Below are 27,133 nucleotides of genomic sequence, written 5' to 3' on the forward strand. Positions count from 1 at the left end.
GTGAACCTGTATCCTGGTAGCAGCATGAATTTGAGATAATGGTTTCCTAATGATGGAAACAGCCCTAATAGCCCTGGCCCTCGTTCTTGACTTCAACGTTCCTCTGGTGGCTTTTAGAAAAATCTTTGATATGAGGTTACCCTTAATGAACATTCTGTCTGCTAATCCAGGTAGTTTGCAGCTGTGTGGATCAATACAGCTGAGCCCCTTTCTCCTCTTTATCCAGTATGGTTTTAATTAAAGCAGCATATTAACAATAATGCATTGATATATAATGGACACATGTACAATCATTCAGTATCAAATTCAGTATCAACCTGTTCTGCAGGTTTTACTCTGTGATGTAGAAAATTTGGGTTGTTTTGTTGGGTTTTTTCTAATTTTTAATTGGGTATGGGTTTTCAGACCTTTTCCTAGGAAATTCTAAAGCTCTTCATTGGGTGGAATACTTCAGCAGGTTTACCCAGAGAGTTTTTAATCAGGAAATTATTGAACTCTTTCACAAGAAACCTTTAAGCTTGGACATTTTAACTCTGAAATGTAAACAGCTATCTCAAGAAAAGGAAGCAGGGAGTTTAAAACAGAAAGAAAACAAAAGTAACCTTGCCTAAAAAGACACTGTCATTTATCTCCATATTTAAAATTTTGTGTGTGTGCAGGGAATGTCTTTAGTCAGTGTAAAAATCTAATTAAATCTTCTCATGGCAGTGATTCAGAGCTGACCCTCTCTTCATTGGAGCATCTTATTAGAATAATAAACCACTCCCTGCTGAGAGCCACTGGCATTGACAGACAGGCCAGACACTGGGGCTGCTGATCAGAAAGGGTTCAGCAGGCTCGTGTTGTCTGCAAGAAATGTTTTATTGGCCCTTCTCTAGCAGCACTTTGGAGATGTTTGGCAGAGTACAGACCCTGGCTTTTGACCAAGTACAGACCCAGGGACAGGTGGATTATTTTGTACCACTCAGTCACATTACAGTAGACAGGCTTTATTTTTTTTTTTTAATAAAGGACTGTGACTGCATAGATTGTCCATTTTAAATTTTTTTTAATTTTTTTTTTAAATGTGTATCTATTCGCTATTAGAAATTATCTGACAACTTGGGATTTCTTTACTTTGAATAACCAGCTTGACATTCCTTAAAGGAATTTGCTCTTCACAGGTTTTAAACTCGATATTCATGAAGAGGATCATAAAATGTACTTAGGAGCAAAGCTAGGCAGTGTTAATGAAAATATTTGTGCTTACCTTGGGAGATCTTCATTCCTTGGAGTTCACTTGGGTACTTTTCTCTCTTAGTCTGCCTACATAAACAGAATTGTATTATTTTGTAGTAGGCTGAGCTTTTCTCCCAGATTGCACCAGACATGGAAGTTTTGCAGGGCTTATTCTACTTCAGATATATTTGGCATTAATGCTAGCTTAGGTTTTAATTTTTAGGGAAGCTCTGCAGGTGATGTCAAGTGATGCAGGTACAGAACTGCACTTCTGAATTTCTGTATTTCTTACTCTGGAACTTGGCTTTAATCCAACTCTCAGCCCCATGAAAGATTTTAAACTCCAGCTCAGAGGCTCCAACATTTCAAAAGCCACAGTGAACTTAAAACCTGTGTGATCTGTGTTGGGGCTGCACATGATCCTTGTGTGAGTGGAAACAATAAATGAGAGGGAATGTGATGCCAGGAGTGGGGAAATGGCCAGAAAGGTGCAGTGAATTCCTGCTGTCACTTTGCTGCCATGTCTGGACTGTGTTCACCAAGCCCAGGAGTTAGAGGCATGATGAGCCCTTTCCTTTCACCAACTTTCTTGTTCAAGGAGTTTTTCTCAGAGAGTTCCCTCGAGGGAATTCGCCCTCCTCCCCCACGGTGACTTTCAGCGGAAGCCACGCAATTAATTTCCATAAGCCCTATAAAAAAATCTCAACCTAAGGAACAGCTTGTCATGCTGGAGGAAGAAGTGATGAAAGCATATTTTTTATAAAATAGTGTTTTGAAGGGTTTCTCTCTCCTAAATGTTTGTACTGGGAGAGTCTTGAGTTTATAAATGCCTAATTGTACTTGTTATCTCTAGTTTTTCTACTGAAGTGTGAAGATGACCTTGAAGGAGTCTTTTGATAAACCTCTGAGTTGCAAGATAGATTTTTATCTTTGTAGTATCACAGGCAGATTGAAGTACTTGGTCAGAGAGTAATTCTGAAGAGCAAAAAACCAGGACTAATTATGAAATTCCCTCAAGAAAACTTAAAGTAAGTGATCACAAAAGTTGAAATGGGTAAAAGCTTGTGTAATAAATTGCAGTGGGCTGTACAACATTTATATCTCATCTTCTCTGCTTTTTTCCTTCACCTTTGCTTCCCTCTTAATTACAGAAGAACAAGTTGATCTTAAGGATCCTTAAAGGCTGATATCAAGTGTCCTAAGTACCCCTAGAACTATGATATTAAGACTTGCCTGTTTCTACCACAATTTATAATTTTAACAAAGCTCTAGACCTTGAAGTGGATGATTTTTTTGGAGTGGCTGTTTGAAGTCTATTTGAGGTCTAAAATTCGAATCTTCACTTGCTAATTCTATGTATTTTTAGTCCTGTGTATGAAATGATCTTCTCTGCTCTCCTGTTTTGATACATTAGCTGTTCTCCAGAGGGTTAGATCCCTAATCCTCACTTCCTCCCAGCCTCTGGAATTTGTGATGCCTTCACTAAGTTCTGGGAGTTGATGTGCCTAAGAGAAGTGATCACTAAGATCTCTTCCTGCCAGCAGTGCTTGTCATGGTCAAGCCCAGTTTATAAAAAGATCTAACTGGGCACAACATCCTGTGTTTCCTATTCATCAGTCACTGCACCCAAAGGTAAAATCTCACTGCTTCCATAAGTATAGAATAATAATAGGTATCATGCATCATCTGTTGCTGTTCATAAAAGGAGGTAAGTACTGTAATTTCTGCTCTGTTGAGGGAGAAATAGAGCACAAAGAAAGAGAGTGAGAAGGCTTTGCTGTTGCAGTAAATTTTCAATAGCAGAGCTGAAAATAACACGTTATAAAATACTGAATTGTAGCTTGAGAAGGCTGGACTCATGTTCAGTAATGCATGGTGCCAGGATCCCATCAGAGACAGGGAAACAGCCTCACTCCCTTCCCTGGGAGCAGCTGGGCAAGAAACCATCCCAGCCCATGCCATTCCTGGAAGCAGGGCTGAGCTCAGCCTTCCTTCGAGGCCCTTGTCAAAGCTCTGTGTGGTGTTTGCTGAGATCAGCACCAGCTGAGCCCCCTGTCCTTCCCTGCAGGACTCTGGGGGTTCACCTGCCAGCACTGACCCACAGCCCCAGCTGAGCCCCAAGAGGGTGGGGGACATAATCCAGCTTTGGAACCTCATGGGGACAGCTCTGTGTGTGTGCAAACACTGGTTTTCCTTTTTAAAGGACTCTGGCTTGGAATTCTGACACAGCTCTGCTGTATAGCAATGTGTGTGCACGTGCAAACTGATGTTTGGGGCACAAATGGCTTGAAAAGTTAGGAGTAATTCAAGAATCATCTTTGTATATAAACACTAAAGTAATAATTCTGATTCTTACCCAGGCCTCTGAAAATTACTCCTGTTAGCATTTATTGTTAATAATAACAATATTGTTATTGGTGTGGTGCAACATCATGTTTCATGAAGTGGAAATATAAACAATGCATTTGTGCTGTGGAGTTTTGGTTCTGAAATTATTTTTACCACTGATGCTGAATGGTTAAGGGAGGGCTGGTTTTCCTCCCAAGGTGTGTATAAAGGAGTTAATGCTTTTCTTTTTCATGAAGCACAGACCAGTGCAGGCTCAGGCAGGATCCTGGTGATGACTGTAAAGTAGATGCATGCTTGTTTTGTTAACCAGTTTTCACACATTCTAATATCCATATTCCTCTCATGATTATTGCTGTGAATTAAAGGCATTTTGAAAAGCATTCCACATAAGTGCAAAGAAAGCTATTTCAATACTACTGTAATATAGCCCTGGGAATTGGACTGCAGGGTCTCTATTTGTAACTTATAGTTTTCCTGATTAAAGTTATGCTTTTTAAAGTGGTGCACTGGAATTCAGCATTAGGAACAGACGGTTTTTTTGCTCTGTCTTAAAAAAACAAAGTGTGCACTGACAACGTGTGTTTTCAGAGTGTGTTACAGAGCTGTTTGTTCATATTTAATGTAAATGTGCAGATGTCCAGAGACTGTTTGATCCAGCAGCAGGTTTGCATCCTGGAAGCTTCCAGCAGGAGAACCTGTGTTCATTTGTGCCATCACTGTCAGCTCAGACATTGAGGACATTCCAGGCAGGTCTGCACCACATCACTTGGCAGTGGACTCACGGTGGCACTGAAGAATTCTGAATTGTGTTTGCTGTATAAACAATGCCGCTTAAGTAACAACATTTCGCCATAAACCAATATTTTATTGTTGTAATGGAATGACCCCAGTGTGCAGCATTCCTGGCCCATGATGTGTAGTGCCAGCAGGAATTGTACTGGCACGCTGTGTGTGCAGCCACACAGGGAGTTGAATCATGGAACTGGTGTAGATTTAAACTGAATTTTTTTTTTTTTTTTCCCCAAGCCAGCTCAGTTGTGAGCTCCAGCTCCTCCAGCACAGCACAGCTGAGGGGGCTGAATGCTGTGCAGGAGGGGATGTGTCAGTGCCTTATGTCACTATTGCTGCTGAAGCCTGAAAATTGTTGAATCACAGCCTCAGGTTTCTAAATGTCTTTGTAAATCCAACCCTTAAACACTCTGTCTTGGCTTCTGGAGAACTGTCCAAAAGATTCCACATGTGTCCTTAAGTGCTGTACCAGGTTTGGCCTTTTGTGAGTGAGAAGTGCAGATGGTGAGTGTTTGATACAGCTCTGTGTGCATATGCTTTTGCAGCAGACCACCCTGTGTTTATATGTAAACACTGCTAGACTATTTAGGCACATAACTTAATCTTTTGCATCCACCCAGTAATAAAGCATAATTCCTCTATGACCGAAATAACATCCACAGCAAGGTTGAAAACAAGCGGATTTGTAAGAGTCAATGGAAGTCTGCCTTCTCTCAGGTTTGGATCTTCCAGTGCTTCCACTCCTCTGAAGGTGGAGTGAACTGGAGTTGGGCAAAAGTTTTAGCAGATTTGTTCCTTAGGACCTTTGTTCAAGGTGTCTTAGCAAATCAATTCCTTGCAGCTCACACATCCTGAGTTCTTCCCACACCTGTGGATTCAATAGAGCCAAGACTCTCCAGTGCTGAAACTCCCTGCTGCTCATTCTGTGCTTTAGCCCCAAGACTGAAGGACTGTGCACAGCTCAGATTTGCTCCCTCTGCCCTCACCTCACCTCCTGGTAATTAGAAGTCAGTTAGTTATTCGAAAGAACATTTTTCATTTCTGACGTGTCATGAATAAAGACTTTACAGCAGGAGCAGAGGCATTGCAGGAGTAGCAGAGACCAAGCCAGTGTGCAGATGAGAAGGGAAGAGAAAGATGAGCCAAGAGGATCCTGGCTGGAATCTTCCATCATGAGAAACTTGGAAATTGAGTGAGAAGAGAGAGGAAACTGCTGAAGCAGTTTGTTCAGAAAGGACAAGAGGACGGTGTTAACAACTGTACGAGAAAACAGCCTGGCAAGGAAACTCGTAGCTGGAGGAGAAGTTGCTCAAAACAAGAGCCAGGAAACCGTGAGCGTTTTACAGAGGTTCTGCAGAAGCGAAAAGCAAGAGCCTGTGTTAACAATAATTTAAAAAAAAAAACAGCGGAACCTGTGGAATTTGGGAGAGGAGGCAGAGACTTCCAGGATTGTTGTGCAGATGTCAGGGATGGTGCCAGCTGTCTAATTTAGTCTTGAGACGTGAAGTCGCTTTCTCAGCGTGAGTGGTGTTGGATTTCTTTTCACGCTCTTCATTGCCTATCCAAGCAGGAAGTGTCATCTCACCAAAGCTGGCAGAGGTCACTGTTTTAATAACTATTGTTAATTGATGCTTCTGAAAAGCCTTCTATCAACTCGAATTTGCTACCTGCAGAGACTTGCCTAGCAGGTAGCTGAATCAAATTAAAACTTAAATTCCGTGGTGAATAAATCGCACTAGAACTGTGATTGCCCTGTATGTGTTAAAATATACTATTTCTCTAATCAGGCTGCCTGAAAACTATTAAATCTCTTTATAAGTCTATAATATTTTAAATTCTGCTGCTGCTAAAATCTTTAAGTTTTATATTCAGTCTTGGATCTGCCAAAAATAGCTGTTGCATGGGTCTTGGAATGAGTGCAGGCAAACGCTGTCCCTCAGTGCCTCCATCAACCAACCCAACATGTGCAGCAGGGCCAGCTCATGCTTCTGAAATATCACACATGTGAAAAGAAATTATTAACTGGGTTGAAAATATTAACTGAAAGCCAAAAAAAAAAAATAAATAAAATTTTGTCAGCAAGTAAATAGTGTGCTGGTAAGTGAGAGGATGTGTGGTGAGTTTCTCCTGTTGCTCTCCAGAATATCATGAATCCAGATTTGACAGAATTGTAGAGTTTATTTTTGTCTTATGTGTGGTGTTTTCTGCTAAGTGTATAGGAAAGATTAACTTCTTTCATGTTACAAATGTGTATTTTTACCCCTTTTCTTTTTCTCTCTATCTTCCCAAGATCACTTAGCAAAATTTGCTTTCTTCCAGAAGAAAATTATTATCAATACTTATATTTCTAATTTTTAAATTGTTGTATTGGGTGGAAAAAATGAACAGCACGCAAGTGAAACACTATGTGGGATAAATGCTATTTAAGTCTTGTCTAAACTGTTAAACATCACACTAACACTGGATTGCTGGATCTAATCCAGTAAAAATAAAAAAAAATTAGAAAGAGAGGTCACATTAGAGAGCGAAGCCATCTGTCCAGTGTGGAATTGAAAGACATTTATAATGAATTACTTTCCTATATTGCTGTCTTTTGGGGGGCCTTTATGTGAATCAAAGAGATGGTACAAGACCATTTATCTACACAAATGGTTCCTGAATTATTTCTGCATTGTCAACCTGATGTTTTAGCATAAAACTTCTCAGTGAGTGTTTTGCATAGATAATTAGGCCTTTCTAAACAGTGTTTTCTAACTGCCTTCAAAGGTGTCTTCTGCATGTCCCAGGCATTGTTTCTCTAATAGGGACTAAAGGATTTATGTGTACACTTCCTGGCAAAATGGCAGAGAGATTTTTCAACTAATATCTCTATTATTTTATCCTAGTGTTGATTTTTCTGCATGTTCATAACAACGCTTCATTTGAAGTGTAATATTTTGAATTAATTTTAGTCATTGCTGATGTTCATGAAGTAGATTTGTTTTGACTTTTGTAGTATTAATCTGGCATGTTTGTGTTAAAAATAACTCTTCTACATTAAAATAAAAATACTGATTTATAGTGTCGACAGCATCTGATGGACTGGCTGGCTCTGCACATTCAGATGCAAACCCCTGAATGATAATATTAGCACTTTTTAAAGTAAAGATTCTGTATCTAAAATACAATTTTAATACATCCTGAAAAATCATGAAGGAAAGAAGTAGAAAAAATGGGAGGGGGAAGTTCCTACAAACACGCTGTTGAAGATATTTTTAAAATCCCCCCCCCAGACCAGTGAAATTGCATTGGGGAAATTATTTTAAACCTGTGATAAGGTTTAATGAGATGGAGACCTTTGGTTGAGTCTGTTGTTCTTTTTTTGAGTATGGATCTGGATTAGGAGGTGCATATGGATCTGGGTTAGGATGCAGGTGTTGATGAAGTTACTTAGAGCCTTTTTTAATAGAGTGGCACTTTCCTCCCAAATTTGCCCTAAACCAGGACAGGGTGTTGTAGTGAGAAGTTGTTGCATGTTTTTTGAGACTTAGGATAGTTCATAATATGAAATTCTGTCTATAAAGAGTTAAAACTCTGTGCTGTAAAATGGGGATTATTGGGTACAATCTTTTGCAATCTGGCTTCAGACCTTTTTTAAACCACCTTTGCATCCCAGGGAAGCAACGAGGAGTTTGTCTAGACACTGTCTTCAGCCTTTCATAGGTGGAACAATGCCTGTTCTAGGACATGAAATTTCAGCTTGTATTTAATTCTGAGCATCCCATGAATTTCTTTTTCTTAAGATAAAAATAGGCCAAATGTCTGAACAAATCTATTGCCATTTGCTTTTCCCCCTTTGCATTATTTCATCTGGTTTTGGAAATGCTCCTTCCAGCCATCATCTTTAGAATGTAGGAGAAAACTGAGATGTGCAAAGGACGTCAGAAGTTACAAGTGCTTTTTGGCAAAGTAAAATTAGACTTTTCTCCATCCTCAAGTGCTTTGCTTCTCTCAGACTGGGCAAGAGGTTCTGTAACATAAATAGGAACTATCGTATTTTTGAGCTAAAACCGGACAGAGATGTGTAAATTTTGTAAATGCTTATTTTGGAAGTAAATTTATGTGTTTCAGTTCTACAAAATAAGTTCCAGACAGCGGTTTTTTTTCTCTGACCCTCTTTCCAGACAGCCTCAGGAGTGCACTTTATCTCTTTATCATGTGTTCCTCAGTTTTCTCTGAAGTCATCACCAATTACACTTTTAAATTCCTTCACTGCATCTGATTTTTCATGTCCATCCCTTTTTACCAGATGTCCTCTCAGAAGAACAAATCTGCAGAAGAATTTTTGCCTTAGATAAGGTTGTTTGTCATTTTGTGTTTGAGGCCACAATCCAGTCAGGCTAATTGAGTAATTCTATATATGTATTTTTGAAGAATCTTTCCTCTGGTGAGTGCTCAGGAAAGCCTGATGTCTGCTTGAAAAAAGGCATAGGGGCACAAAACAAGGCTGCATACATCAATGATCCTTTCCCCTGTTGGTCTGGGATCTTCTCTGACATCCCATTGATAGAGAAGAGAAGGAAAAGGCTCCCTGTGAGATGGTTCTGACAGAGCTGCCAAAGTAAAACATCACTTTTCCTGGAGCACGTGGTTTTCATTTTCTTTATTGTGTCAACTGATCTGTAAAAAGTGGTACAAAATTTACAGACATCTAAGCCCAAAAAGTCACAGTAACTCACCTTTAAGTGCTTTCAGAAGATGGTTAATGCAAATTAGAAGATTTCTGGTTTGCTGTATGTGTGATTTCATTTAAAGAGAAGATTTCACATTCCCTGTTCTGCCTTACACTGCTCACGTAGCACAAGGTGACAGTTGGGTTTGAGTCAGATTTTAATCCTCTTGGTCAAGACAAGTTTTACATTTAAAAATAATCGTATCTAAGAAAGACTTCAAAGAATTGATTACTTCCAGCCAGCCTGGATCCCATTTTCAAAGGATGAGTGTACATGTCCACTGGGATTTTCAGAAGGACGTAAGCAGATTAAGTGCCCACATCCAACTGTTGTTCACATGATTTAAAATGACTTGAATTTTCTTTCCTTAATGCATTCACTGTGCCAGTGTGTCTTGTTTTCTGCAACTTCTTATTTTGTTTGTTTTAACTTCTTATTGCCTAAAGCTTGGCAAATTGGAAAAAACTTAATCTATGCAAAAATCTGCATCACGACATGTTCAGCAGCACAGAATCTCTCCTTGCCTGTACCACAGCCAGGCATCCCTGGTCCCCCACAAGCAAGACATGAATTTATTTGCAGAGCCTGGAGTAATGGCATTTATGAAACAGAATAAACTCTCCTGCTGTATGAAATCAGTCTGGGGTTCAGCACTGTTTGGAGGGGGTTGGGTTTGTGCTGTCCATGTGTAGTTTTATTCCTCCTGGAGCAGTGTCTGCTGAGCCTCCTCTTCCCCAGTGCTGAGGAAGTTCTTGGCTTCTGGATGGTTTTTAATCTGCTTATCAGCACCAAGTGTTAACGAGTCATTGCAGTGAATGGGGGAACTTTCTTCTGCACAATGACAAGTGTGGATTAAGGTTTTTGTGCAAAATTGTCATAGCTGGTTTCATTGCTTGGTTACTTTCAAAAGCTGACTTTACCAGCTGAGGAGGTGTAGCTTTCCTGACTTGATTTTTTTTTTCTGATTGTTTTAATCCTTTGCAAAGTAGCAATTGGAGCGTAGCACCCTATTGTTGTTCAGGAGGTTTTAGCACTGACGTTAGAACTGAATTACTTCGAAGAGCAAGAATTCAACGTTTTTTTGCCTTTGTTTGAGCAGATTAAAGGGAAATAATTAGCTTTTGTTTTTTCTTTTTTTGAGTTTTCCTGTTAATCTAACTCAGGTAACCAATTTTCCCAAAGTCTTTTTTTGCAGAGCACATATGTGGGTTAGCATGAAAACAATTTTATTTATGAATCCATTCATGGATCTGATTGAGTTGCAGAGTTTGTAAATGGGGACAGATCAGTGCACAGATGATACAGACTGTCCTGAAAACGCTGCTAAAGCAAATATTTGGATTTTAGTCTGTCCAGAGGTGTGGCTGAAGTGGCATGTCCATGGCTTGGGGCGATGTGTCCTGGGAAACAAGGTCTCTGTAAGGCTGTTTTTGTGTTAATGGAGGTCAGTTCTTAATTTGATCCCAGGGAACAGGATAATGGTGTGCCAGCTCACCTTGGCCTGCAGAATCAGGAGTTACACCCAGCAGAAAGGATGCTGTTTTACCTTTGTGTTTGATTGCTCCAGAGAAACATCTGGAATTTACCAACCAATTTCAGAGTCACCAGCGCATGAAATAAATTGGAAAGATTCGGGGGAAAAAAAAAAAACCAACACCCTAAGAATCGTCCAAAGGCTTTGATAAAACCTTTATCTGTTAAGTTTATCAAAGAGAGAGTGAGGACATGACAGCCTGTGAATTCCTACACTTGAGGAGTAATTTTAATTGTGTGTCCTTCAACCCTCCTGAGGAGAAAGTACAGAAATACAATGGCAGGATTTGGACTGAAATTTAAGTGAGTGCGTGTTTTTAAGGGCAGAGTAATTGATTTTCAAAACAACTTGCAGAGGGCTTTGGTTTGTTTCCTATTATCAATAACTTTTTGAATTATTGCTTGCATGTGGTTTTGAAAGATATGCAGGTATCAGAGAGAAATTGCTTCAGGAAAGTCTCGTGAACAGGGTTAAAAAGGATAATTTTTAAAAGAATAATTTGTAATAAGGATAAATTTTTTTTAAAAGCATAGTTTTGATAATGTGAGTGTGTGGGAGAGTTAATGGTGCTGTTTGGTGTGCTTGGCAGGTACGTGGATGATGTGATCAATCGCATTGATAGGATGTTCCCTGAAATGTCCATCCAGCTCTCCCGGCCCAATGGAACCTCTGCAATGCTTCTGGTGAGTTGGATCATTTAATCCTTCGAGCTGATTTTCTCCACAGGTTGAATTACTGTCCCAAAAATGCATGTTATTAAAGATTTATTTTTTTTTTTTCCCCCAGAAACATATCATTCTTCATTTGCCACAGCAATGCAGCATCTTTCTTGCTCTTAGGCAAATAAGTGATAAAAATAATTTCCCCTTTAAACAGAAGATCTATTGCTTTGTTGTTAAATGTGATGGTAGAAATATGAGCACAAACTCAAATATTCACTGTGGTTTTCAGCAGACTTGGCAATGAGTGTATCTTAATCATGATAATTAAGAAGGAAGAGAATGTTGTGAAGAAGAAAAGAAGAAGGGAACCAATATGATTTAAATTTGTTCACATTGCTCTTGGGTCAGTGAATTTCTGTTCTAAGATGAAGCTAAGAATTTACCTTTGAAGTAAATGAGCAGTAAAGGCTGGATTTGAGATAAACAAGTCCAATACATTCGACTTATTTCTGCCTGACCAAGCAAGATTTCATTGCAGAGGAGCCTATTGTTCACATCCATTTTTACAGGCAGCTGTTGTGCTTACAGCAAAAGAAGTCTTCAAAGCTCTAAGACAGCAAAGTGGAAGAGGAGTCCATGATGTGGTAGCTGGAGGCTGATTTCCTTCTAGGGAAAGGCAGAAGTCACATATTTTGCCAAATTTTAAATAAAACTAGAAAATACACCACATACACAGATGAAGAACTGAGGCCAGTTCAGTCTTTTCCATCTCACATTTCTCATGGAAATTTTCCAATCAACTATTGCTGTGATTATTGTAAATTTTTAAGTATTTTAGTTGTATTTAGTTTTAATTAATCAGCTGTCTAACATGTCATTATTAACTTTCTTTGAACAGCCACAAATTCACAAGAGATTAACTGAGTCAGAGGTTAAAATAAACAGCTGGCATTAAAACATTTAATCTGCAATTGTTGGATTCACCAAGTGGAACAATATATTCCAGAAAAGAATGGAATTCATCAGTGCAGTCTAAAGAAGTTAAAAGGCTCAGAAGTTTTTGCATTTCCTCTTAAGCTGTGTTTTATCTATTTTGCTATAGAAAAATGTCTAATTTTGCTTCCTTACTTTGAAATGCTTTCCATTCTCTTGGAGCCCTTTTTTGCATACTGAAGTACCTTCCACTTTTGGTGGCTGTTTGAGGTGCTCAGGAAATAGATGATGTTTTTCAAGACTCAGGCACAAATAGGAAATAAGGTAAATTATCTTGGATGTGAGTGCCAAGGAACAAGGTTGGGTGGTGACTAAAGGACGAGCCTCTCACCAGCAGCAGTAACAGAGTGAATTCCATGTGGCAGCTCCTCTAAATCAAGGACATTTTTGTTCCTACAAGATCCCAGCCCCATGTTGAACCAGTGGTGTGCATATTTTCCTTGGATCAGAGATCAAAAAGATTGTTTTTAAAGTATTTTTGTGTGTGATTGTGTGATGGGTTTATCATTTTTTCTTTTAGCCAGGTTTTCCCTCTTCCCCATCTGTCTCAGTTGATGTTGCCAATATGGCACTTTCCATCTGGCCCTGACTGCTACAAAAGCTTTTGCTGTTTTCAGCCACAAATCCTTCAGTGAAAAAGGTGCTGCAGGATGGGCAGTGTGAAGAGCACCTCCTCCAGGAGTGAGGTTTCTTCAGCACTTGTGATTTCTCACTCTGAACTTAGCCCAAGTTACATCTGGAGCTGCTCCCCTGCAGCAGTGTGGTTTACCTCAATGCCAAAGGCTCCAGATAATGCTCATTTTATTTCAAAATATTTCACAGCCATAGTGTTTGCCCAGAGTTAATTAGCTAACTCTATAATCTCAACCATGCTCATCCTTGGACTGTTCATAGCACACCTGGTGTCTTAGGAAGGTCCTTGATGCAAAGATCCAGATTTTATAACATCTTTAAACACAGTCATTCCATCTACCAGAGAAAACCCATGCATTCTTCTTCAAAGGCACTGGGAAGCACTGTACATGTCTTAAAAAGTGAAAATTATTGGAGGGAGATGAGGAAGAAGGGGAAAGGAGGCTTAGGAGACTTTTTGAGACTAAGAAATGTTGGAGCCTTTGCCAAAAAAATTATCTTTTAGGAAAAAGACCCAAGAGAGAAAGTTTCAGCCCCAGGCTCCACATCTTGATGTGCACATGGAAATCTGTTTTATGTCCTTAGCTGTAGAGGTGGGACAGAGTGAAGAAATGCAGGAAGGTGAGGAAATAACAGAGCTCTGTGCTTCCAGCTATCGTCTCAGTAAGCTGTAATGAAGAGCTAGTAATTTTAGTTCTTCATTACAGTGTCCTTCTTTTAATTCAACCAAAAACAACAATAGCTATTGCCTTTGCTTTATCAGTGCCTGCAACCAACCAAGATAATTACCATGGGACTCCACCTGTAACTAAGCAAAATTCCAGCTATCAACAGAGAACCATTGTAAAGATATCACTGGAAATTTTTACCCCAAGGGATTGAAGAGCTCCCCAACTATTTGCCAATATTTTGCTGCACAGACTTTATATCCAGCTCAACAGGATCTCAGCAATCCATGTACATCTCTCCAAGAGGTGTCCAGTCAGTGTCAGACTCTCTTCAGTGGTGCCCACTGACAGGAGAAGGAGTAATGGCCATAAACTAAAAGAAACCTCAGAAAGTTTGACTTTGGTATGAGGAAGAGCCCTGAGATGAGCTCCCTTGGTTAGGGCATGGTGCCAGTGATGCCAGGTTTGTGGGTTTGATCTCAGGTTTGTGGGCTTGATCTCAGGTTTGTGGGTTTGATCTCTTTATGGGTCATTCACCTAAGAGTGGCACCCAATGATCCTTGTGGGTCCCTCCCTACTCAGAATATTCTGTGCTAAACTTCTTTCCATGGAGGGTGGCAGAGCTGTGGAACCCAGGGAGGGCGTGGAGACATTGCAGACCCACCTGGGTGTGTTCCTGTGTCACCTGCTCCAGGTGACCGTGCCCTGGGCAGGAGGTTGGATGGGATGATCTCCAGAAGTCCCTTCCAACCCCAGCACTTCTGGAATTCTGTAATAATTAGGAGCTGTGTGAGCCTGTTGGTCCAGCTCTGCTGCTGAGGAACCCTCGTGCTCAGCTGGGCTCTCCCTGATCAGAAGCTGCAAATTTCAGTGAGAAAAATGAATGAACTGCTGCCTGCAGACACCGAGGAGGGTTTTTATGCTCTGGATTTATCCACAGCAATTGTACCTCATTAGTCTGGATTTATGCTACACAGGCCAAACACATAAATAATTGAAACCTTTCAGAGCTGTGTGAGATCCTCAGCCCATTTTAAAAGCAGTTGATTGTGGCATTTCAAGGTGCTGTTTAATCCCAGTCTTCACCAGTGATTTTTCAATTAATCTTTTAATGGCACTATGTATAAAATAGACTAAACATAGAATTATATCAGCTCTAATAACTGTGTTATGCAAAATTAATTTCCAGCAGCAGCACAGGGAACTGTGGACTCCTTAAGGTTTTTGTGAGATTTTGTTGGTTAAATGCCAGGAGTTGTAAATAGATAAACCTTATCTTGTATATTTGGAAAACGTTAACAAATTTTTAATGAATGAAAGTACCTAGATTTTTTTTCCTTGAATGATTAGCTGTATTCCTAGATACATTCTTTTTCCTATATAATATTAATCTATGTTTATTTATCTCTTTATTTATATATTTATTTACAATTTTATTTATTTATATATATACTATAATAATCAAATTATTTTGTGATTATTTCACATACCTTGTTTCCATTATCAAAATCCAGAATATTTTTTGTGTGAAACAAATCCTGTGTACAATTTATTAATTAATAACAGAAATATTTCAGAAGACAGTAAACTTTAGCCTTGCTTTTCCAGCTGAGAAGTATGAATTCCTTAGCATCATTTACCCAGCCAATCCTACTTGGGGAGGAAGCTTATTTTCTTACCTAAGTCTGGGAACTACTTTGTCTTTAAATTCTTTTTATCCCCAATATTTGTAAAGAAATACATATAGAAATAATATAGAAATTACAAGCACTAGGTAAATATTTTTGTAGATAATGGAACTGTTTTCTGTATTTCCATTACTAAAGTATAATGATATGTGTAAGTAACTCCCAACCTGAAAAACTGAATTGATTCTGCCAAACTCAGAAATCACGATTTTTTTCTTTCCAGGTTATCTCACAAATTTTTACTTTTAAATTAATTTTTATAAATTTATACTGCTGCCTAGATTTTTAATAGACCTATCATATAAAAATATGAAGCAGGTTTTTATACAGTTTTATTCCCTCTCCTTAAAACCAGCCACATTTGCATTTGATCTTTCAGATCTTGTTCCCAGCATTTGCAGCAGTCTGATTGTGTGGCAGTGGGTTGTATTAATTGCAAATAGGCCAGACATCTGTTCCCTGAAACTGAATAATTCCTTGTGTCTCATTGTTGTCCATTAGCGTTTTACATAAAACCTTTATTATTTCTGTGGGGAAAATGGATGCTGAAATTTATTATTTGCCCATTAAGAAAGGCACCGGAATTATTTCTGTGCATCAGACCCTGATGTTGGAGGACTGGGAGGAGTGGGGAGGAATTTGCAAAGTGATTTGAGATCTGTGTCCGTGTTGTGTTGATTGGAAACAATTCAGTGCTGTTATTTCCAAAACAATTCCTTATTTCCAAAGTGCTCTGCAGTGTCAGTCCCCCCTTCTTCCCTTCTGTTGGGTGGTTTATCAGGACAGCAGTGCCCAGCAGCAGGGGATAAAAGCAGGCAGGTTCATGGCAGGGATGTAGCTCAAATTTGGTGCCTTGGGCACCTGATTTTTAGGTCTGTAGGATGAATATTCATTTAGGGATTCACTGCCTTGGAGACAGCAGCTTGGTTTTGGTGTTTGAGGGAACTCCTGGGATGTTTCAGGATGGTGAGCTGGAGGAATCACTGCTGAGCTCACAGTGAGACTGCAGTGGCTTCACAATTTGTGCCCTAAGATGGAGAACCAGCATTTAAAAAGTATTAAAATAGCATTTAAAGGGCATTAAGTCAGTGTTTGAGGTGACAGGGGCAGGGGAAGAATGTCTTGAATTAACAAAGTACATGAGCAGCAGTAAATTGGAAAGCATTCTCTGCTTGTCTAATGAAGAATGAGGAAGATGAGGAAGAGTTTTCCATTGGGAAAAGGGAACAAGAGCAGAGAAAAGTAGAGAAAATCTTGTGAGAAATGTCCTCAGCTCTGCTCCCTCCACAGGGTTACTGTGCCCAAAGCTCTCAGGTGTGTATTGATATTCCCATAGATTTATGTTGTGGAAGATCAGACATCATTTTCATCCTGGTAAAATTCCTGGTGTGCTCTAATTTAGAAAGGAAAAAAGAGAGAAAATCTGTTTTATCTTCTGTAGCAGTGCTGGACTGGTGTGACCCTTCCCTAAGGGTGACTGGCCACTGGCAAAATCTGTCCTTGAACCTTTGAACAATATTCCTGGGCCAGTTTTTTGGCCTTATTAAGAGAATAGGGAATGTTACTGAGGGAGAAGAGCCAGCTCATCCTTAATATGGTGGAAGCATTTAAAGTCCTTCATTTATGTTGACTTTTTATCAGGCACTATTGCAATTAGGTTAGGCTAATGAAAGGTAAATTCCAGCCCTTGCATAAAAAAAGAAATCCTTGTAAAGAACCTAATTAGTCTGTTTGTTTATTTAGACTCTAATGGCTTAATTGCATCTTATCTTGCTATTTACAAATAGGCATCATTAAAGAATAATGAGCATGTGAGGGAAAATGCAGCCATACCAGCAGCAGATGAGACATAAAAAATGAGGGAAAAAAAATATAGCTGAAAGTCTGTGCGTTGTTTTTTGGTTTTTTTTTAACTTTATTTTTAATGCAAAACCTCTTTTTTTTTTTTTTTTTTCCCCCCAGCATATATAAATATGATTTCCATGCATTGTACTGATTAGTAAGAAGGATGTGTGAGTGGGAGGCTGAGCTTATGGCTGCTTCCATGGCAAGGAGCAGGTGTCTGGCCTTTTGCTGGAAATCTGTAGCTTGGTTACATCTCTGCTTGGATGTTGCCTTATTTCTGAGGTGAATAAAAACCACACACACACACACTTGTGCTCCTTTTTATAGAAGCAGGGAGGTGCCCATGTTAACTGAAAATAATGTTTTCTTTCTTTTAGCTCTGCATTGCAGAGCATCTGCAGCTCAAATCAGCAGCAAATTCCCTGGAATGCTGAGGGGAAATCTGCAGCTTTGGGAATTTTTCAATTCACAAAGTGTGGGAGCTTGGTGTTGTCAGCATACATTTTCCTGATGTCAAACTTCAATAAATTTTAAGAAAGAATATTTGTTAATGTGTAGTTTAAGTGGTTCATAAAAGGGCTTTTCACTTGATAATAGTTTCAGTGAGGAGACAGAATTAAAGGGGGGATTTCAAACTCTTTCCTCCAGGCAGAGTTTTGGCATGGTAAATGAATTTTGATCCTTTTCATTTTGTAAACTCATGTGGACCCTGATTCTGACTTACTTGGAAAGGTACTTTCTTCTTTTCCGAATATAATTGGTGTTAAATGGGAACTTTTTTTAGCAGTCTTACAAGAAATTATCTAAGTCATTCTCACTGATTATTCTGTTTCCCCCTCTCCCTTTCTTGGCATACTGTGTCTGTCAGATGCTCCTTGAGATTTATCTTGGTGATAGACAAAATATTTTTAAAACTGGGATATTTCAAGAAGATTTTTATTTTATATGTCTTTGTCAGAAAAGCTGCATAATATTGCAGATTTCAATCAGCTGCCTGTCCTACCTTCTTCTGGGGCTTGCCATTTTAGGAAGCAGGGGATTTATGAATAACTTAACTGACTGAATTTAGTATACTTTAGTTAAAAGGAAGTTAGAAGTACATTGTTATTACACAGCCCAAAACAGAAGCTACAGAAGTATTTAACTTGCAACTGTTCCATTTTCAGCTCACAGAACTGTGGGGCATATTTTTTCATTCATATTAATTGAATTTTAAAGTGACCTTGTACATGTATTGATTTGAATTAAAATTTTCTACATCAAGGACGAGTTGGCATATATCCTTCAGGCAAAATATTAAAAAGCCAAGTGCTGTCTTAACAGGATATCGACAGGAGAAGTTGAAATTTAATAGGAAAACTTGGCTTAGAAAGGAAATTGTTGCCATTTTGTCACAATTGAAAGGTATCTTTTCTGAACAAGGGAAGGAATTTCTCTCAGTTGGTACCTGTGGAAATGCAGGGACATTTCAGTGCCCATTAAATAGGGACCATCTGGGTGAGTCTGGACCTCCAGAAGAGACCTGCACTCTTGGAGCTTGGGGTAGAACTATCAAATTACTGGTTTAGCAAAGCCATTGATGTTTTATTACCTTCTTTCAGGTGATCTGTAGGGACACAGTTGTATGAGTGTGAGTGTAAATTATGTTCCATACATAGATCAGTTCTGAACACGGCCAAGCTGAGCAGGGATTGGAATAAAATGGTCTCCTGAAAAACGTGATTTGTAAAATATGTTAGAGTTGAACAAAAACATTAAGCCCTGGAAATAGTTACAAATCTTGATTACTGGAGGAAAAAATAAAGGGTATTGCATTTGTTGTGTGGAACGTGCTTCACCCTGAAAATAACTGTGGAGCAAAGTTCTGACTTCCACGTCTCACAGCACCCTCCACTCTGGTGGCAGGCTCTTGTTCATTCTTTGTACTACTACCCTCATTCTTTCAGTGCTGTTAAAACCACGGACTGTAATTTCTCTGAGCTGCTCTTTTACAAAATTCATGCTTCTGTCAGACTTAACTAATGATACAGTCTTACAGAAATCATCTCAAAGTCTGCATCTCTCTTCCAGGCAGAGTAAAATCTGCAGGAATCCCTTGTCAAAACAAGAGTGGTACAAAAGAGGAAAGTTTTTTTGTTCCAGTACCAGAGCACTGTAAGAGCTAATTCAGACAACCCAGCCAAAGTCTGGATTTCCAGGGTGCCCCCTGAAAAGGGGGAGTGCAGCTGTAGGATCTTTCTCAGGCAGCTCACTGAGGTGCCCAGCTAGGGTTGGGTTTCCACAGCTCCTTTTACAGTGTGGGAGACAGGGATTTTGAATTTTGATGGTCAGGGAAATGGGTGATCAAGGTACTGTCCTGGTCACGGTGCAGGATGTGACATTTCAGTGCTGTGATGGATTCTGGAAGTGGGGAGTGAACCACTGGAAGGGTGTGAAGTCAGATCACCTGGACAAGGGCAGGGAGCTAATTCAGGAGCATTTGTGCAGGTAAATCATGTGGGGAGGAGGTTTGAGGCCAGCAATAAACTCATTCCAGCAAGCTGGAGTGCCACACACAGGATTTTTCAGTGTGTTATGTTCCACTGTTCACTCAGAGGATTTTCAGGAACATCCCACAGAGGCTTCAGATCAACCTCAGATTTATTTCTACCTGGCAGCAATGGGAAATGCTGTGAATGCACAATGTAAAGAGAAAGAAGGGAGCATCAGCTGAAGTGTGTGAAGGCAATGGGGATAGGAAATATTATGCAGAAGGCTGAGTCTGGGTGTTTGTAGGGCAGCCTTATCCTTCTTCCATTAAGATTTCTTTTTCTTTAAAATGTCTTCTTTTCTTCCTTTTAATTTTATGATGTATGGTTGATGCCTGGTGTGAAGTTATAAATAAGAGTCTGTTCTCTCAGCAGACCAATATCCCACTGAAGTGCCAGTTTTAATAAGGCAGAAAAAGAAATTGAAAACAGTTAACTCTTAATATGCTGGCAACTTTTCTCAAAGTTTGTTCATTTCCTCTGTGACAAAACTCTGTGATTCCAGTGGATGATCAGCATCATAGCTCTGGGTCATGACTTTGTATTTCTAAATTAATTAATACAGTGTCAGGTGCTGAAATAACTCTACCAATTTTCTGTACCGAGTAGGTCTTGTTTAAGAGTGCCCTGGCAAGATATTGCATTTAAACCAAAATTCACAGCACCTGATGGCACAGCATGGTGCTTCCATACATGTCCATGGTTCCTGGTGTGTGCATGGCTCAGGCTCTGACACAAGTTCCTGTCCTTCAGCCTTTCAATTTTTTTTTCTTCAGAAATCTCCCATTCTTCTGACCCACTTTTTATGATCTTGCAGCATTCTGCCTGGCAGCCTGTCTGTTTGATGGCTGTCATTGTCTTCCCTTCTTGTTCCCCTGTCTTTTCTCTTGCCCTGAACCTGTCCTGCCCTGCTGTTCAGACTCTTCCCTGCTGGAGTTCTCCCTGTCCCGTGCCAAAGGCTTGGCATCACTTCTGTCCTGGCTCTGTACTGATTCAATCAGCTCAGGTTGGGGCTGCTGCTGTTGGAACAAGGTGATGGGCAGGAGTCATTAACAGAAGTTACAAAGGAATAACATCCAACAGATCAATAAAGGTGCATATTGACTGATTTCTTTAGGTGGGGATTTGTCTGCTGAGGTCAGCAGTAACGACACATTTGTTTTAGTGGGTGTTAGTCTATACAGGATGGAATGTTGGAACACTGGCAGAAAATTAGCTGCTGCTGGTTGGGAAATATTAAAATGAACTAATTGTTTCTTTTTTATCTCAGTTTTCTGCTCTTGTGGGTGAGGAAAAACTCTCTAATAATCTCTGCATAACAAAATACAAAGACAGGATTCTTGTTAGACACACATCTTAACTGTATTGAAGTACAACTTCATCTTTGAAATGTAAATTGATTTTTAGATTAAAATGCCTTCATTATTGCATTTTTGTCAATAATATAATTTAGGCTTATTTCTGTTGTTATACTCTGACTGACCCTCTGCATTTTCCATTATACTAGTTTTATTCTTTACACTTTAAGACTTTCACAGAAGGAAATGAAACCTTTGAAAATGTAACATTTTTACTTTAAGCTGTAGTTTCCTTTGAAATAATTTTACATTTTTATTGGAGAGAAAATGTTTTCCATTAAACTCATGGCATGCTTTTACAAGCCAGCATTAGGAGAGTCCGATCCTTCTTTCAAATTGTTTTTCTCTAAGTGGACTTATATTGGAGAATATCAAATTCATCGAAAATAATCACATTTGCCCATTGTTTTTGACAAGTTATTGAGTTGTGGTGTTAATAAAATGGAGGGAATTGCTTGGCAGTGTCATGTCTGCACAAGGGAATTCTGTGAACTCATACATTTTCAGTTGCAAATGAATGTTTGTTTGTTCTGCACTTTATAGTCTCTCCTCCTCATAACACACACTGCTTTTAGATCTTTTATTTTGGTCTCTCTATAAAATATTGAAAACTGAAATTGCATCAACTTAAGCTGTTAACTCGATGGTCTTATGAATTCAGACACCATCGACTCGCCCTCAGCTCATTCCTGTGCTTGTGCTGTTGCTCCCAGGTTACCTTGGGAAAGGTGTTAAAAGTGATCGTGGTGATGCGGAGCCTCTTCATTGACCGCACAATCGTCAAGGGCTACAGCGAGAACGTCTACACCGAGGATGGCAAGGTGGGTTCTGGCCCCTGCAGCAGCACTGCTTTGCATTTTGATCTGTTTCTGGCAGAAAACTGGGAGCCCACTGCAAGTGCACTGGAAACATAAACCTGGCAAAAGACTCAGAATGTCTGCAGAATGTTCCAGTTTAAATTCGTCTTGCTTTCCATCCCCAAGTCTCTGAGTTCTTTCTACGCTCTGAAGCCTTTGCTTGAATTTCTGATTTATCACCTTAGACCCCAGTTGCTGTGTTTGTAGTGTCTGCTGAGAAAACATTTTTGCAGTGTACCAGCACATTATCAGCCCAAGGTTCAGGTTTCTCTCTTCTGAGAGCCATTGAGAAATCTTGGGCTGGGTTTTTTGGCTTGATAAACACAACAGAGAGGATCATTGGTAGGTGCTCCTCAAGAATTTGCTTGCCAGCAGCAGCACATCTTGAACAGCAGCTACTACAGCAAGTGTTACCTGTTGGCACAAGTGATTTGTTTTGTGAATAGCTCACCCTACTTGAACCCTGAGGTTTCCTGTGCCTGCACACACTCCATATGGCTCTCCTCAGCACATCAGGAGATGTTAATGGGACCTGACGGCCTTAGCTCAGCTCAGGTCTCTTCCAGGGTGGAATGGTCTCTGTTCCTGAGACATCCACCAGGACTCTCCATTGCCAGTAACAGCACTAAATACCTCCATGTTTCGCATTGTCTCTCTGGAGCTTTCTCTTCTGATTATGAAGCCTATTAAAATAAAAAGTTCATTATATCAAGATGAGTATTTGGCACCCATAGGCCATGTTATAATGAGGTGAGACTTCTTTTCCTTTCCAAAGTGATAACTGTGTTTCAGTACACAGAAGCTCGTTGTGTGCTGACCCAGAGTTCAGCAGCTCTGAGTCTGAACCTCTGTTCTCTGGGAAAGGCCAGGAGCTGAGCTGCTGAAGGAAATAGTGCAGCTCTATTTCCCAGGTGAGACATTCTCCCTCAAAGGGCGAGGGATTGGCCTAAGAAGTAGTAAAATAAAAATTGCTTAATTTTGATTTGCCTTTTTCAGATAGGCAGGTTTAAATACCAGTTTGCCACAGAAGCAGCTGCTCTCTACTCCCTGTATATTTGCATACAAATACAGAGCTCCAGCACCAGCCCCTCTTCACCCCAAGTTCTGCATGGAAGTGAAATGATGATCTGCTGAGAGAGCACTGACAGTGTGTGATGGATTCCCATGTCACACTTCATTTGGGTGTGCTCGTTTTCTCTGATGAATCCAGTTTCCTTTGAAGCTCCCTTGAAATACAATAATGCTATATATGCTGAAAAGCTAAGTAAGGAGTTCCTTTCTCAAACTCAGCATCTGGCATTGGGATTCTGTTCAGCTCAAGGTGAACTCTCCTGGGAGCTGCACATTGTTCCTGTGCCATCATTTGCTGCCAGGGGACAGCAGGACTTGCCAAGGCCAGCTCTGGGCACGGGGCACTAACCTTTGCCTGCTGTCAGTGGGGAGCAGTTCTGTTCCTCCAGAGCATTGCTGTTAACACCTGGCTTATTTCTTGCTTTAAGCCAGTCTGCAGGGGAGTCTGTTCTCTGCTCATTTACCTTTGTGTCCAAACCTGGGCTGTGTGACTGCTCCTGCAAGGCTGCACCAACCTGTGACCTTTACGTGGCACTTTGCTATTCCAGTGGGCATCCCGGGGAGTTTGCAAACCTGAAGGTCTCTGTTTCAGGTATAAACAGGAACATTTCATTTGACTGAAGTAGAATTGGAGTTGGAGCCACTTAAATCATGAGCAAATTTGGCTTGGAAGATTAAATAAATGCGTAGTTTGCTAGTTTTGCCAACTGGAGCACATATTGACAAACAGTGAGCTCCTTTTTTTTTTTTGTCACTAATTAACTACTCTGGTAATTGGAGAATAAGAATTAAGATTGTGCTCTCACAATGATTTGCTTTCCTTATTGTGCCTGCTGGGAATGAGCGATTGCAGTCAGTTTCGAGCAGAGTCCATTGCAATTCCTTCCCTGTCACAACAGATGCTGTAGGGAAGGTACTTCAGTGAGGTTTCTACACGATTCTGGCTTCTCAGTTGCTAGCCTGATAGCATGAAAAATGCACCAGCATTAAGGAGAAACACACAAAAAAAGTAAGAAAAAGATCAGTGGGTATCATCCTTATTAAATAACAGAAATATGGAGAACCCTCAGGAACACAGTAGGAGGTGATAATTTTTCCAGGGAGCAGTTTACACAGTCATTGTTGATTTGGGACTTAGCTTATGTATTCCTAGGAAACATTTAATATTTGTAAACAACAGGGAGATGAGGAATTAGGTGCTAACATGCAATATGGCAATGCTGAAGTGCCTCTTTTCTGTAAGGCACGTTGAAGAAGGGACACTGGATAAGTCTTTGTACTTCTTTGCACTTAAATAACTGGATGAGGGTCTGCTGAGTCACCCTTCAAACTGCACACCTTGGAAAGGCCTTTAAGTACAAAAAGTGAAATTCAGTGGGAGACTTTTTTTCCAAGAAGAGAGGAATTTGGGACAACAGGATGTGTTCAGTGGTATTTAAAAGAGGAGAACAGGCCATCGCTGGGAGACTGGGACTGTGCACAGCAGAGGCCAAAGATTTCCCCTCTGATCAGGGTATTCATTACTCATCATTTATTACTGAAAATACACTGGTTTTTAGCAAATTCTGCATTTCTGGGAAGAAAAAAGGAAGAGACATAATACAAATACAAACAGCAGAGCTGTTGAGACTCTTCTGGTCCTTCAGTCAGGCAAGTCTGGCAAAAACCCCCAAATCTTGGTGTTTCTCCTGGCTGTGGAGCTGCACAGTGACACACCAGCAGTTACCCAGGAAAGCTGACATTGCATTTTCCAGGTTGCTTTCTCTTGCTTTGTGTGCTCCCACATTGTGCTGTGCAGGCTGACAGGTGCTTACATGACAGCCTCACACGGTCTCTGCTGAAGTCTCCCTAAATTGGGTCCTTCCTCTCAGGCATCTAAATACTTTCAAAATTAAGGTGCAAAAAGCAGAAGTTTTAAGCTTGCAGTGAGTAAAACAAGACCTGCCATTCTGGGGTTTTATTTTCAAGCTTTGCTTATACAGACAGAATCATTGCATTCCTTAAGTGCCTTGTGTACCTCTCTCGTGAATTATTCACAGACCCTGCAGAATATGTCTTTGCCAAGCTGCCAGCTGCATAACTTGAACATTTTTGGTGCCACTTTGCAAAAACAATAAGTGAGATCTGGCAGGCTCTGACACGTCGTGGGTGCTGGACCTGCTCACAGTTGCTCTTGCTCACCATCCTAACCCTTCATGTCCACCACAGACTGATGCATTTTAATTACCCTCATGATTTTAGTGATGGCACAGTGCCACCCTTAATTTCAGATTGTGACATGCTTGTTGTGCATTGAAATTTAACCATGGATAGTAATTAATTACTGGTGTTTTCCTGATTCCTGACTAAGTGAAGCTCTGCAGCTCATCTTCACAGGGCAGCTCAGCCATCGGCCTGCCAACAACAAAATCATATTGGCATTTTTTGGCATGGTAATTGGGATTTTTCTTTGGATGCAGAGACCAAGAACCACTTTGACAGGGCATGTGGGCACTTCACATCACTGCCTAGCCAGATTCCTATTTAGCATCCCTTAGACTCAACTAAAGAAACATGAGCGTCTCTGTTGAATTCTCATGTTCAGGAACTTGGGTTATGTTAATGCTATAGCTTCATTAATTACCCCATATCAATAAGAAAAGGCAGCTTTTAGCCTCCTAGCGTAAGAGAGGAGAAGAAATAGTAGTATCAAAGGAAAGCTTCAAAGACAGGCAGAGCTGTCTCTCGGGTAATTTCTGATCCCTGCATTCTCACCACTTCAAAGCTGGCTGTGTGTGTGTGTTTGGGTGAGGGGGGGGGTTGAATCTGATTTCTCTAATAAGTGTTGGCACCGGACCTGTTTGATATGGGATGCAGGGAACATCCTGGTTTGTTATCGCCTTTGAAATCGCTCCGACGACCTTCAGCAAACGGCCTCTTGTTACAGCTGCTGGGCTGGGTGGGGAGAGGGGCACGGGGGAGAGAAAGCCCCGGCTTAATTCACATGCAGAGGATGCCCTGAAATTGTGCTTTCAGCAGTTTTTTTAGTTACAAATGTGTGTCTTGATTGAAAGTGAAAAGTTGAAGAATAATAGACCTATAACGATGCATTCTTTAATCTGCCTCTGCCTTAATCCTCGATTTCAGGGGGGAAAGGTGGGCTCTCATTCAGGATGTGTGCATGGAGCAAGGGCTAGTGGTTTTTTCTTTTTTCTTTCTTCCTGTTTTAACATGGATAGCATCATGTCTGTGAGACAGGCATTCATTACTTTTTCAGTTTTCCCATCTCTATGCCAACTAATGAACATTCAGAACCTGTTGGACTCATCTTAAAGCAGCATCTAAAGTGGACTTTTTTTTGAGCCTAACTAGAGAGGATCACATACTTGGTTTGATCACTGGAGATTAGCAAACCATCTATACATTCCAATTACAGCAACTCTGCAGTCAAAAAAGGCCATCAATTACATTGAAACAGGCTTTTTTAAAAAAATACACATTAATTTTTTATTTTCAAATGTAGGCTTTTCTAATCTGGAAGTGCAGTGCTGCCTTCCTAGCAGGCACAGGTGGGATAGTGCCATGTAAATTGGGTCCAAGTCTGGGCTGCACCCTGAGTGTTGGTGTTCACACAGGTTCTTGATCTCCCCCCCAGGAGCCAGGGAATGTTGAAAGGTTTGTAGGGAGGTGCCTCGGGGTACTGGTGTCTCCATCCAGCCTGGAAAAGGCATTGAGACATCAGCTGCCTTTTGTCTCACGCCAGATCAGCGGTGCTGAGCCCTGAAACATCGATCCTGGAGTGGCTTTTGGAGTTCTAGCATCACTCCTGTCCACACTGAGCTCTGGGCACTCAGGAGTCAGTGCTGTGCAGATTTGGACATGGGCCACTTCACAGTGCTGCTCCTAAAAGAATGAGAGCTTTTAGCATTCTGACCATTTTTAGCATGGTGAATTAATCCCTTGGACTCAGCATCCTTCCCCCTCGCTTCCCTCACCTCCCTCTAATGTGTTTTACTCACTTCATGTGACTTCCTTCATTTCAGACACTTTCTGTGCCTTTGAAGAGTCTCCTACCCTCAGTTAGAATGTATGGGCACCTGAGGCAGAACTAAAATAATCAGTTGTACCAGAAGAAGAGAGAACCCCCCCTTGTGAGAGCACGTGTGTCCCACCATGCTGTCAGGCACTGGAGGAGCTTCTCCTGCTTCATGAATTCACTCAGAAGTTCTTCTGTCTAGACTAAGATTGC

General features: G+C 40.4%; 1 protein-coding gene across 1 annotated transcript in view; it reads left to right on the forward strand.

Annotated features, from left to right (window-relative positions):
• MED27 (mediator complex subunit 27) overlaps nucleotides 1–27,133 on the forward strand; it is an 83,479-nt gene that overhangs the window by 45,406 nt on the left and 10,940 nt on the right. Inside the window, exons 4-5 of the mRNA XM_014873241.2 lie at nucleotides 11,192–11,285; nucleotides 21,691–21,798. Of these exons, the coding sequence (XP_014728727.1) occupies nucleotides 11,192–11,285; nucleotides 21,691–21,798 (202 nt within the window). The remainder of the gene's footprint in view (nucleotides 1–11,191; nucleotides 11,286–21,690; nucleotides 21,799–27,133) is intronic.

The sequence above is a fragment of the Sturnus vulgaris genome, chromosome 22 (assembly GCF_052056855.1).
Source record: "Sturnus vulgaris isolate bStuVul1 chromosome 22, bStuVul1.hap1, whole genome shotgun sequence".
NCBI lineage: Eukaryota > Metazoa > Chordata > Aves > Passeriformes > Sturnidae > Sturnus > Sturnus vulgaris.